General features: G+C 43.1%; 1 protein-coding gene across 3 annotated transcripts in view; it reads right to left on the reverse strand.

Annotated features, from left to right (window-relative positions):
• EDC4 (enhancer of mRNA decapping 4) overlaps window positions 1–14,471 on the reverse strand; it is a 1,216,007-nt gene that overhangs the window by 888,568 nt on the left and 312,968 nt on the right. For all 3 annotated transcript variants that reach the window (XM_077288123.1, XM_077288125.1, XM_077288126.1), the window contains one exon: window positions 9,063–9,146. In XM_077288123.1, coding sequence (XP_077144238.1) covers window positions 9,063–9,146 — 84 coding nt within the window. The remainder of the gene's footprint in view (window positions 1–9,062; window positions 9,147–14,471) is intronic.

Here is a 14,471-nt window from a genome sequence, read left to right on the forward strand (position 1 = left end):
GGAACTTCACAAGTTTCCTTTTTTATCATTTTTCATTTTTTCATTTTCATCATTTTTTTCATTCATCAGTTTTTTCATTCATTATTTTCATTCCTTTTTTTCATTTAATTTTTTCCATTTTTTCACATTTTTCATTTATTATTATTTCTTCATTTTTTTCATTTTTTCATTTTTTTCATTTATCTTATGTCTTTTATTCCAGTCATCTGTTCAGTTTACTCATTTCATTCAGTTTTTTTATTCCATCATGAAATCAATCCACTAACATGATATTCATTTATCTGGTATTTTAATATCTTCCTTTTACCCATTCAACTCAAGGTGCCTTCATTAGTTACATAGTTACATAGTTATTAAGGTTGAAGGAAGACTGTAAGTCCATCTAGTTCAACCCATAGCCTAACCTAACATGCCCTAACATGTTGATCCAGGGGAAGGCAAGAAAAACCGCATGTGGCAAAGAGTAACTCCACCATGGGGAAAAAAATTCCTTCCCGACTCCACATACGGCAATCAGACTAGTTCCCTGGATCAACACCTTATCAAGGAATCTAGTGTATATACCCTGTAACATTATACTTTTCCAGAAAGGTATCCAGTCCCCTCTTAAATTTAATTAATGAATCACTCATTACAACATCATACGGCAGAGAGTTCCATAGTCTCACTGCTCTTACAGTAAAGAATCCGCGTCTGTTATTATGCTTAAACCTTCTTTCCTCCAGACGTAGAGGATGCCCCCTTGTCCCTGTCTCAGGTCTATGATTAAAAAGATCATCAGAAAGGTCTTTGTACTGTCCCCTCATATATTTATGCATTAAAATAAGATCACCCCTTAGTCTTCGTTTTTCCAAACTAAATAGCCCCAAGTGTAATAACCTATCTTGGTATTGCAGACCCCCCAGTCCTCTAATAACCTTGGTCGCTCTTCTCTGCACCCGCTCCAGTTCAGCTATGTCTTTCTTATACACCGGAGACCAGAACTGTGCACAGTATTCTAAATGTGTTCGAACTAGTGACTTGTATAGAGGTAAAATTATGTTCTCCTCATGAGCATCTATGCCTCTTTTAATACATCCCATTATTTTATTTGCCTTTGTAGCAGCTGCCTGACACTGGCCACTGAATATGAGTTTGTCATCCACCCATACACCCAGGTCTTTTTCATTGACGGTTTTGCCCAGAGTTTTAGAATTAAGCACATAGTTATACATCTTATTACTTCTACCCAAGTGCATGACCTTACATTTATCCCCATTAAAGCTCATTTGCCATTTATTAGCCCAAGCTTCTAGTTTACATAAATCATCCTGTAATATAAAATTGTCCTCCCCTGTATTGATTACCCTGCAGAGTTTAGTGTCATCTGCAAATATTGAAATTCTACTCTGAATGCCCCCTACAAGGTCATTAATAAATATGTTAAAAAGAATTACTGTGAATAATCAACTAAAGTTTGGACTCCTACTATATTAGTATCTTGTCTTGTCTTTAGATATTATGGGGATTTTCCCCCCAGCATTGAATAGGGGCATTGCGCGATTTTGAAAAATATATAATGTTTTTCCACAAAGTCAATCTGCCTGTCAACTGTCCAGTGCCTCCAACAAGGGCACAAGCCTGTCACACTGCCCAGTACCCACCATACAGTATCATGCTATACCCATCAGGGCCTTATACCTATGTATACAGGGAGCCCCTATTAAGCCACGGTTTCTTTAGACCTGGTTTTAATAACCAGACAACCCCAGGCGGATCCCCTGCACAACACTTACGCTGTTCCCTTTACGCTAGTACCGCACACACTTGCCACCCAGTACACTGCGCCGGCTCCGTTCTCTTCCAAGTTATCACAGCGCATGCGCCGGTCTCCTCCATAGTGCGCAGGCGCCGGTAATACACGCTACCCCTGTATACTGCGCAGGCGCCGGCGTCTGCACTGATTTCCGGTCTCAGGACCGATCGGTGCTCTATTTAAAACGGGGCTCCGCCGACAGGGCAATGCCGCTCCTATCGCCATGACACGGTCTGTGTCGGCGCCCCTCATCGGACCAGCCTAACGGACTCTTTGACCCTGGATCGCGCTTATACGGTGCCACCCATCTATGTGAGACTACGGACGCACATTAGATAAGTACTATAAGCGGTTATACTTCTCCATAATATATCCCCATCCATGGTTTTCTACAGGCACGTCCACCTCATACTGAATAATTAAATCCAGCGTGGAAAACTGCCTCCACTTCCCACGTCCGGGTCCCGCGGGATTATTAGATAAATATAAGGACTAAGGTATAAATACCATCGACATGCATAATATGTGGCCTATATAAATAACGCTAATACCATGCTCATCTTCCATATGTGTATTTATATTACAGCTAGTCCAACACATTACAGATGCCGCAAAACCATAGACATACTGTCCTGTACAGTCACTATTGAAAGTGAGGGCCCTTTCTTTCACTATTGGGGTAAATACCTTTCTGTGTGTCATTAAACCATGGTGTACAGAGTTCGGCAATAATTTCACAGACCACATATGATTATTCTCACCATTATTAGGTCATATATTTCTATACTATATCATATTCTCCTATTGCCTCCATACAGGAGAAATCCGGGCCACCTCTAATTTTGAGTATACTATCCTATTATCACTTGACCCTATACGAACAAACCACTAAGGGTATGTCATTCCATCTCTACCTAACGCAGTTTCGTTCTCCAGATGTCTATGTACTATCTTCTAGAAACCCATCCTCTGTTTTTATGTCCTTGTACTCAACATAGGTCTTCCTGCTTTTGAAGAAATATTTATTTTTATCTAACAATGGGGATCTTGACATGAAGTCCATTTTCGTCCATAATCTTATGGACAGTTCTCTGTATATTTTGTATATATTGTACATTTAACCACTGTATGTATAATATGTTTATACACTGTTTTTCTTTATTTTGTTACAGCATCATTTGTGATCAAGGCCACAGCGTGGCCGAAACGTTAATTTTTGTTGCCTTTTTGACTCTACTTCACCTTCAATAAAAATATTCACTTCAGCAAAATTGACTTGAACTAAGATGAGTGCAGTGATTTAACTTTCTTTGATAACTTGTGGGTCTTTGGACTCCGTTCATTTGCACCATCAAACTATCTGCAGTCGAGTGCTAGCTCTTTGTTCATTCTACTTTTCAGGAGACTGACTGCCGACTCATCTGTGGGTGTGGATTTCAGGCAGTCATCTACGTAGAAATCCTTTTCCACAAAAGATCTTACATCCGATCCATACTTTGCTTCACCCTCTCTGGCTGAATGTCTAAGGCCATAGATAGCGACAGCAGGGGAAGGGCTGTTCCCGAAGATGTGTACCTTCATACGATATTCCACGATGTCCTTGTAGGGGTCATTATCGCGGTACCAGAAGAACCTCAAGTAGTTTATGTGTTCTTCTTTAACAAGGAAGCAATGAAACATCTGTTGTATGTCGGCCATAAATGCTACTGCATCTTTGCGGAAACGAAGAAGTACTCCCAGAAGTCTGTTTTTGAGGTCTGGACAAGACAGGAAGACGTCGTTTAAAGAAACACCTTCGTATCTGGCACTTGAGTCAAATACCACTCTTATCTGACCTGGTTTCTTCGGATGATACATGCCGAAAATAGGTATCCTCGGAATCTTGAAGTACAGGTGCAATTTCCGCATGGCCACTCTGGAATATTCTCTCCATGAAGGTAAAGAAGTGTTCTCTTGTTTCTGGTGCCTTCTGCAGTTTGCATGTAAGGCAACAAACACCAAAACTATAGCAGTGAAACTTTAAATGCTTGAACGAACCCGTCTTTCATTAGAAAGGGCAGAACAGCTCCTTCCCTTCCGAGCTCTGCCCGGTCATTAACGTGTAAACCACCCTTGGGGGTAAAAGGGTTAATTAGAGTATATAATCCCATCAGCCACCACCTACTATCACTGTTATTAACGGTAGTAGGCATAAGCTGATAGGAGTAGTAGTCCGATCAGCCGAAACCAGTGATCAGAGGTAAACTTTTAAACTCGGATCACAGCTGCGAGCTCACGCTGTCATTTCACAGCGTGAGAACCGCAATTGTCTGACCAGCAGTAATGATTTTACCGCTGATCAGAAGAAGTTTTTGCCACGCTGTCATGCACAAGGGCCGAACTCGAACCGTAACACGGACTTCCTGGTGAAGTCCATGTTCGGTGTCCGTGCCCGAATAGTAAATGTTCGGTAGGAAAACCGAACTTTACTGTTCGGGTTCGCCCATCTCTAACCATTACTCACAAACAGCAAGCCCACTGTCTTGGGATTATCTTGGATTCAGATATTTCCTGCTCTCCCAAAATTTTTCAAGTCAGCTAAACCTCAAAAATATCTCCAGAAACAAACATTTTCTCATCTTTGATTCTGCAAAAGTATTACGGTTGCTCTTATTTATTTTTGCCTAGACTATTGGAACTCTCAACAAATCATTTACCCTCTTACTTAACTTTCCCCTATCAAACCCATCCAGAATGCAGCAGACAGGGACATATTCCTGTCCAACCACTATACCGATGCCTTCACCTTGTGCAAATCATTGCACTGGTTGCTCACATGCTATAGAATACATTAAACATTTTTCACTCAGTCACAGAGCTATACATAGTTATGCACCACCCTACATCTCATCCCTCATCAATTCCACCTTACCCATGCCCTCTGTTCCGCTAATGTCCCAAGACTAACATCCTTGCCCTAAAAAAGCATTTCTTTACACTGGCATATCACCTACCCTCACTTGTCTAACCATTTCCGCTTTACCTGTGCAAAATTTTCCTCCGAACCCAGTCCCTTGCATCATCTGTTTACACACCCTCAATGCACTTAATAGCACTCTATATGTATTTGTACAGGTACTAAGTGGTGACCGGTTCATACAGTGTTAGTGATAATTAAGGAAGTTCATCAATGTGATACTTTTTCAGGCATCTCTTTTTTTTGTTTGCTTGTTTGTGTTTTTTTTTTTACTCCAGTTCACACTGCAGATAATTTCAAGTGACAATGTGGCCACAGACTTATTAGTTGCCCATATTTCCTATGCTACGTGTGAATGTGGTATTAAGCACCTCATTCACTTGTACTGTAAATTGTTGTGGATTCTTAAATTGGTAACATACAGTAAAAAAATAAATAGTTTGTGTTGCCATTTTCTTGGACACTTAGGGCCAGACAAAGCTTTTACAACCAGAAATCTGGAGTCAAAAAGCTTTGAAAAGTCACAATTTTGGTGCAACTTGAGACGGAGCTAAAATTTTGCAAAATGGCATGTTATTCCATTTTTGCCCACCTCCAACAAAGTAGGAGGGACAAGGGGAGGGACAGAAGCGTGGCAACCATTGTTTCTCAAATTTGTGATGATTGGCTGGATGCACAAATATTACTACATGCACGAGTCATCAAGACTTTATGATGAAGAGTGCTGTAGTCAGACGTTATTTATGAAGAGGAGTGCACCTTTTACATGAATCTGTAGCACTAGACGAGTGATGTGCACCTCTGAGTGCGCCTCACCATAAATGCTACTCCAGTAACAACTTGAGAAAGATTTGTGGCACAGCGAACAAAGATCATCATGAATTTTTTAAGCGGCAGTTGCTATGCCCCTGTCCCACCACAGCTCACCTCACTTTGTCACATCTGGGCAAAAATGGTGTGAGAATAGCAAAACTCACAAAAATTTAACAAAATCTCGAGTTGTGCCAAAAATCTGAAACTTTTGAAAGCTTTTTATGCCAGAAAACCAGCTTAAAGTTTTTATGAATCTGGCCCATATTTGTTTTTCCCCATCAATAGAACTAGCTGACTTTGTAGCATTTATTGACACCAAAGAGAAGTATATTATGCTTTGATTGCTCTTCATTGCATTTTTGGATAAGTGCAAAGAAGGAAAACTGGCAATTATTGTAAGTACCGTATTTTTCGGACTATAAGACGCACCGGACTATAAGGCGCACCCAGGTTTTAGAGGTGGAAAATAGGGAAAAAAATATTTGAAGCAAAAAAAATGTGGTAAAATATTTAATAACATAATTAACATACTATTATATGTGGTGTTATTATGTTATTATGTTAACATGTTATTATGTTGGAAGCTGCGGGACCAGTGTGGTGTCTGTGAAGTACGATATGAAGACGCTGGAGGGTGAGTATAAGGGCTCATTTCCACATGTGAGGCACACGTCCGTATCTCGCATGTGGAAACCAAGCTCTGGCGCCGGCACTTTGGAGCGGAGCTGTGCAGCTCCATGTGTTCCTATGCGGCCGCACGCTCCGCTCTGGAGTGCCGGCTCCACAGCTTGGTTTCCACATGCGAGATACGGACGTGTGCCTCGCATGTGGAAATGAGCCTTAAGAATGGGTGCACAGGGCTTATAGTGAAAGCACCACTCCAGCACTGCAAAATAACACTGGAGTGCTGCTTTAAAATCCCATGGGAGAACTATAACTCCCAGCATGTCCTGCAGATCCTATGACATGCTGGGAGTTATAGTTCACCAAAGGAGTGGCAGAGTGCTTTATTGTGTTTTGTAAAGACTGACCTCTTAATTGTGGCAGCCAGCCACACTGTGGTGAGGTAAAAGCTGGAGCATCCCATGGCTGCACACACACAGAGCCCTCCCTGTTGTTGTTGCCTTTCCACAGCACAGGACATAAGAGGAAGCTGCAGATTCTAGGTGGGAGTCTGAAGGAACTGTGATGATGTCAGAAGAGGGAGGGCTCTGAGCTGCCATGTGATGCTCCAGCCCGCCCACTTCTGACATCACACAGGTCCTCCCTGTGCACCAGACAGCTCAGCGGCTAGCACAGGCAGGTATGCAGCGATCTCCTGGCCCCTGCTGCTGCCTCCTCCTCCCCCGGACACACAGATTCTCCCCGGAATCAGTGCTGGGGAAACTGTGTCCCTGCTTAAGTGCAGCATTCATTTGCTGCTCCTGGCTCACCGCTCAGCTGATCGGTGGGTGGGGAGCAGCTAATAAATATTCACTGCACTTAATCAGCGGGGCCATGTGCTTTCCCCAGCAGCTGATTCCGGGCAGCGGGGACATCCTGAAGTGGGATAACAGTGCGATCCCACTCCCTGCTGCCCCCCTCCCCACATGCTATATCCGTACTATAAGACGCACCCACACTTTCCTCCCAAATTTGGAGGAAAAAAGTGCGTCTTATAGTCCGAAAAATACGGTATTTTGGTTAATTTCTTTTAGAGTTTAACATGAGGTTTAAATGATTTTAGATTTTTATGAAGCAAAGTTTTAGAAATACAAATATATTAAATGTGTTTAATTGTATTGTTTAAATGTTATCATTTTTAAATTGTGAAAGTTGAGGGATGGAGGGGAATTAAACTTTTACAATTTTTCAATTTTTTTAGCCAATTTCATTTTTAAGCCACCATTGGAACTTGTTGGTGGTGACAGGAACCATAAGAAGGTCCTCCCCCCTTGACTTGCATGGCAACCCATCAGACAGTGCGGCCTTTTTTTAGTGGGTGTGGTGGGAGGGATGGGAGAGAGCGATGGCCGTCGGAATGAATGATCAATTAATTTAATGTCAAAAGAATGATGGCTAAATTTAGTTCCAATCACTACTGTTACCAGAAACTGCTATCTGTATAACACAGCAGACTCCCTCTCGATATGGAGTGGGCTCAGATTTTGAAACTTCTTGATATAACTCACAAGGGATGTACTAGTGGGTTACAGGTCAGTAAAAGGTTAAAAGGTTATTGAAACAGTTGATAAATTTGCAACCAAACAGTTTCAAAAGGAAAAAAATTCAATAGGTCTCTCATAGCACAAATTTTACTGCACTGAATGAACTTTGACATTCTCTCACTTACTCCACACAGTGCACTGTTTGAACTTGCACTGCTGAATACCATGAGACAAAGAGGTAAGTGGAATACATGTGGGAGAGATTGACAAGGCTAGGACAAAGAGAGAAGAGGAGACTAGAAGAGTTTGCCGTATTTTTCGGACTATAAGACGCACCGGACCATAAGGTGCACTCCAAATTTGGGGTGAAAATTGCAGAAAAAAAGATTTTTTTATAAGATGGGGGTCCGTCTTATTGTCCGAATTTACAGTATCTTACCTGAGGGCTGGCGGTGGCAGAGCAGGGTCACAAGAGGCATGGTGTCGGCAGAGGTGGGGTGATGCGGTACGGCGTGCACCTGAGCAGGGTCCCTTCCTGCTTAGGTGGGCGACGCCACGGCCTGGTGTCCATGGTAGGGTTGCAGCAGTGGTTACCGGCACAGGTGCTGGGATGAGGGGGCGCAGTGAGAGGTAAGGCGTGAGAGGGGTCCCTTTCCCCGGTAAGGTGATGCAGCAGCTCGGTAATGCAGCAGAGCCGGGTGAATCCTGTTACCGGTGGTGGTGGCGGCCATCTTCCTGAGGCCGCGCGTGCGCACGCGCGGCCTCAGGAAGATGGCCGCCACCACCGGTAACAACAGGATTCACCCGGCTCTGCTGCATTACCGGGCTGCTGCATCCTGCCTCCTCATCCCCGCACCTCTGCCGCCATGGTAAGCCTGCATTGCGACTATTAGACGCACCCCCCATTTTCCCGCCTTTTTTGGGGGGGAAAGTGCGTCTTATAGTCCGAAAAATACGGTATGTGCTTTAAAAGCAACCAAGAGAGGATGGGAGTAGAGATTTTTAAAAAATAAATAAAATATAATATATTATGAACAAAAGAGTTGACAGTAAAAGGGGTGGCATGGTAGATAGGGAAGGAAACTATTTGTGGGTTTTTTTCCCCCCACTAAATCAGGTTTGCTCTGATCAACCACCGAGTTGAACACAGCACAAACTCCGTGGCTCAAGCCATCAACATAGGCATGTAGACTGAACTCACGTAAGAGAGATAATGCAAAAACCTCTGGAGGGCCAGGAAAGCAGAGATTGTATAAATAAAAAAACAACAACAATTAACCGTAAATGTAAAAAAAGTTTCTTTGCTCTTTTTTTTTTTAAATCATCTTAAAAATCATAATTAAGTACTTACTCTGGATCTTGTTTCCTATGGTTATCACAGAAGAGTAGACAAGACACAGGTCTTCCATTATGAGGCTTCCACTCATGCAGACACCTGAAAAAAATTACAATATCTAAATATTTACAATCATAAGGGTGAACAGAAGGTAAAATGCAGAAATCCACTCAGCCATTGCAGAGAAGTCCAGAATTGAAGCTATAAGCAAAATAGCTGCCAGAAAATTGGGGCGTTACAAAGCACTTCCAGCCCTCATTCTTCGAAAGGTGTCTGCCTCCTGTTTCATTTACAAGTCACTCCAGACTCTGTCTTACCGAGATCTTGTACAAGAACATTCAGAGCCTGCTGCAGTGGATGTGCAGTAATGTCTGGACTGACCTGTCACTCATGTGAAAGAGGCATGGATTAAGTAATCAGGATCAGATGGCTTAAGGTACCGTCACACTAAACGATATCGCTAGCGATACGTGACGTTGCAGCTTCCTGGATAGCGATATCGTTGTGTTTGACACGCAGCAGCGATCAGGATCCTGCTGTGATATCGCTGGTCGTTGATTAAAGTTCAGAACTTTATTTGGTCGTCAGATCGCCGTGTATCGTTGTGTTTGACAGCAAAAGCAACGATACCAGCGATGTTTTACAATGGTAACCAGGGTAAATATCGGGTTACTAAGCGCAGGGCCGCGCTTAGTAACCCGATGTTTACCCTGGTTACCAGTGTAAAATGTAAAAAAACAAACAGTACATACTCATCTTCGCGTACCCCGCCGTCCGCTTCCTGCACTGACTGAGCGCCGGCCGTAAAATGAAAGTACAGCACAGCGGTGACGTCACCGCTCTGCTGTTAGGGCCGGCACTCAGTCAGTGCAGGAAGCGGACGCCGGGGGACGTGAAGGTGAGTATGTAGTGTTTGTTTTTTTACATTTACAGGGACCTCGGCATCGTTGGTCGCTGGAGAGCGGTCTGTGTGACAGCTCTCCAGCGACCAAACAGCGACGCTGCAGCGATCGGCATCGTAGTCTGTATCGCTGCAGCGTCGCTTAGTGTGACGGTACCTTTAGTGCTTTGACATGCCCAAATGTACTAGCAGCCAAACTGATTATAAAGTAACTTACAATTTGAGAAGCACATACCAAACCATATTTTTTACATTATATTTGTGCTAATTTAATAAAGCATAATTAAAATAAGATGATAGAATAAAAAATCCAACTTTACAAATAAATATCGTATTACATATGAATAACATCAAGTGTTCAATACTTCTGACAAATGGCAAAAAAAAATGAGTAGAGAAAGTCGACACGAGGCTAATCTATTCAGAAGAAAAGGCGTAAAACTTCATTTTTGTCAGCAATGACAGGGAACTATTATTCAAGATAGATATCAATTTACTAAGGGCAGGGGTGGGCAATTACTTTATCCAATGAGCTGCATGAAGGACCGTGGCTGTTTTGTAGGGCAGACCCTAGAGGCTGATCATTATTCTGCATGATATATTTTCTTTATCACCACTTAGGCTACTTTCACACTAGCGTCGTGCACTGCACGTCGCTATGCGACGTTGCAGCGCAGCGACGCATAGTGTGGAAGCGCCGCACAACGGGGGCAGCGGATGCTGTTTTACATCGCATCCGCAGCCCCATTGTGATGTGCTGGGAGGCGGGGGCGGAGTTCCGGCCGCGCATGTGCGGTCGGAAAAGATGCTATCGACGCACAAAAAAACGTTACATGTAACTTTTTTTGTGCCGACGGTCTGACGCAACACGACGCAACCGTCACATGACGGTTGCGACGTGCCGCAATGCGTCGCACTGCGTCGCTAATTCAAGTCTATGGAGAAAAAAATGCACACTGCAAGCAATTTTGCAGGATGCGTTTTTTCTACAGAACGACGCATAGCAACGTGCAGTGCACGACGCTAGTGTGAAAGAGGCCTTACGGTAATATTAACCCCTTCATGACCCAGCCTATTTTGGCCTTAATGACCTTGCCGTTTTTTGCAATTCTGACCAGTGTCCCTTTATGAGGTAATAACTCAGGAACGCTTCAACGGATCCTAGCGATTCTGAGATTGTTTTTTCGTGACATATTGGGCTTCATGTTAGTGGTAAATTTAGGTCGATAATTTGTGAGTTTATTTGTGAAAAAAACGGAAATTTGGCAAAAAAATTGAAAATTTCGCAATTTTCACATTTTGAATTTTTATTCTGTTAAACCAGAGAGTTATGTGACACAAAATAGTTAATAAATAACATTACCCACATGTCTACTTTACATCAGCACAATTTTGGAAACATTTTTTTTTTTTGCTAGGAAGTTATAAGGGTTAAAATTTGACCAGTGATTTCTCATTTTTACAACAAAATTTACAAAACCATTTTTTTTAGGGACCACCTCACATTTGAAGTCATTTTGAGGGTTCTATATGGCTGAAAATACCCAAAAGTGACACCATTCTAAAAACTGCACCCCTCAAGGTGCTCAAAACCACATTCAAGAAGTTTATTAACCCTTCAGGTGTTTCACAGCAGCAGAAGCAACATGGAAGTAAAAAATGAACATTTAACTTTTTAGTCACAAAAATGATCTTTTAGCAACAATTTTTTTATTTTCCCAAGGGTAAAAGGAGAAACTGGACCACGGACGTTGTTTTCCAATTTGTCCTGAGTACGCTGATACCTCATATGTGGGGGTAAACCACTGTTTGGGCGCACGGCAGGGCTCGGAAGGGAAGGAGCGCCATTTGACTTTTTGAATGAAAAATTGGCTCCAATCTTTAGCGGACACCATGTCGCGTTTGGAGAGCCCCCGTGTGCCTAAACATTGGAGCTCCCCCACAAGTGACCACATTTTGGAAACTAGACCCCCCAAGGAACTTATCTAGAAGCATAGTGAGCACTTTAAACCCCCAGGTGCTTCACAAATTGATCCGTAAAAATGAAAATGTACTTTTTTTTCACAAAAAAATTATTTTAGCCTCAATTTTTTCATTTTCACATGGGCAACAGGATAAAATGGATCCTAAATTTTGTTGGGCAATTTCTCCTGAGTACACCAATACCTCACATGTGGGGGTAAACCACTGTTTGGGCACATGGTAAGGCTCGGAAGGGAAGGAGCGCCATTTGACTTTTTGAATGGAAAATTATCTCCATCGTTAGCGGACACCATGTCGCGTTTGGAAAGCCCCTGTGTGCCTAAACATTGGAGCTCCTCCACAAGTGACCCCATTTTGGAAACTAGACCCCCCAAGGAACTCATCCAGAGGCATAGTGAGCACTTTAAACCCCCAGGTGCTTCACAAATTGATCCGCAAAAATGAAAAAGTACTTTTTTTTCACACAAAATTTCTTTTAGCCTCAATTCTTTCATTTTCACATGGGCAACAGGATAAAATGGATCCTAAAATTTGTTGGGCAATTTCTCCTGAGTATGCCGATACCTCATATGTGGGGGTAAACCACTGTTTGGGTGCACGGCAAGGCTCGGAAGGGGAGGCGTGCCATTTGACTTTTTGAATGGAAAATTAGCTCCAATCGTTAGCGGACACCATGTCGCGTTTGGAGAGCCCCTGTGTGCCTAAACATTGGAGCTCCCCTACAAGTGACCCCATTTTGGAAACTAGACCCCCCAAGAAACTTATCTAGATGCATAGTGAGCACTTATAACCCCCAGGTGCTTCACAGAAGTTTATAACGCGGAGCCGTGAAAATAAAAAAATAATTTTTCTTTCCTCAAAAATGATTTTTAGCCCAGAATTTTTTATTTTCCCAAGGGTAATAGGAGAAATTGGACCCCAAATGTTGTTGTCCAGTTTGTTCTGAGTACGATGATACCCCATATGTGGGGGTAAACCACTGTTTGGGCGCACGGCAGGGCTCGGAAGGGAAGGCACGCCATATGGCTTTTTGAATGGAAAATTAGCTCCAATCATTAGCGGACACCATGTCGCGTTTGGAGAGCCCCTGTGTGCCTAAACATTGGAGCTCCCGCACAAGTGACCCCATTTTGGAAACTAGACCTCCCAAGGAACTAATCTAGATGTGTGGTGAGCACTTTGAACCCCCAAGTGCTTCACAGAAGTTTATAACGCAGAGCCATGAAAATAAAAAATAATTTTTCTTTTCTCAAAAATATTTTTTTAGCCCAGAATTTTTTTATTTTTGCAAGAGTAACAGGAGAAATTGGACCCCAAAAGTTGTTGTCCAGTTTCTCCTGAGTACGCTGATACCCCATATGTGGGGGTAAACCACTGTTTTGGCACACGTCGGGGTTCGGAAGGGAAGTAGTGACGTTTTGAAATGCAGACTTTGATGGAATGCTCTGCGGGCGTCAGGTTGCGTTTGCAGAGCCCCTGATATGCCTAAACAGTAGAAACACCCCCACAAGTGACCCCATTTTGGAAACTAGACCCCCCAAGGAACTTATCTAGATGTGTGGTGAGCACGTTCAACCCCCAAGTGCTTCACAGAAGTTTACAACGCAGAGCCGTGAAAATAAAAAATCATTTTTCTTTCCTCAAAAAAGATGTTATAGCAAGCAATTTTTTATTTTCACAAGGGTAACAGGAGAATTTGGACCCCAATGTTTGTTGCCCAGTTTGTTGTGAGTACGCTGATACCCCATATGTGGGGGTAAACCACTGTTTGGGCACACGTCAGGGCTCGGAAGGGAAGTAGTGACATTTGAAATGCAGACTTTGATGGAATGGTCTGCGGGCATCACATTGCATTTGCAGAGCCCCTGATGTGCCTAAACAGTAGAAACACCCCACAAGTGACCCCATTTTGGAAACTAGACCCCCGAAGGAACTTATCTAGATGTGTGGTGAGCACTTTCAACCCCCAAGTGCTTCACAGAAGTTTATAACGCAGAGCCGTGAAAATAAAAAATAATTGTTCTTTCCTCAAAAATTATGTTTTAGCAAGTAATTTTTTATTTTTGCAAGGGTAACAGGAGAAATTAGACCCCAACAGTTGTTGCCCAGTTTGTCCTGAGTACGCTGGTACCCCAAATGTGGGGGTAAACCACTGTTTGGGCGCACGTCGGGGCTTGGAAGGGCGGGAGCACCATTTGACTTTTTGAACGCAAGATTGGCTGGAATCAATGGTGGCGCCATGTTGCGTTTGGAGACCCCTGATGTGCCTAAACAGTGGAAACCCCTCAATTCTAACTTGAACACTAGCCCCAACACACCCCTAATCCTAATCCCAACTGTAGCCATAACCCTAATCACAACCTTAACCCCAACACACCCCTAACCACAACCCTAACCGCAACACACCCGTAACCCTAATTCCAACCCTAATCCTAACCCTAATCCCAACCGTAACCCTAATCCCAACCCTAACCACAACTGTAACCCCAACACACCCCTAACCCTATCCGTAACCCTAACCACAAGCCTAATCTTAACCC

The sequence above is a fragment of the Ranitomeya variabilis genome, chromosome 2 (genome assembly GCF_051348905.1).
Source record: "Ranitomeya variabilis isolate aRanVar5 chromosome 2, aRanVar5.hap1, whole genome shotgun sequence".
Lineage (NCBI taxonomy): Eukaryota > Metazoa > Chordata > Amphibia > Anura > Dendrobatidae > Ranitomeya > Ranitomeya variabilis.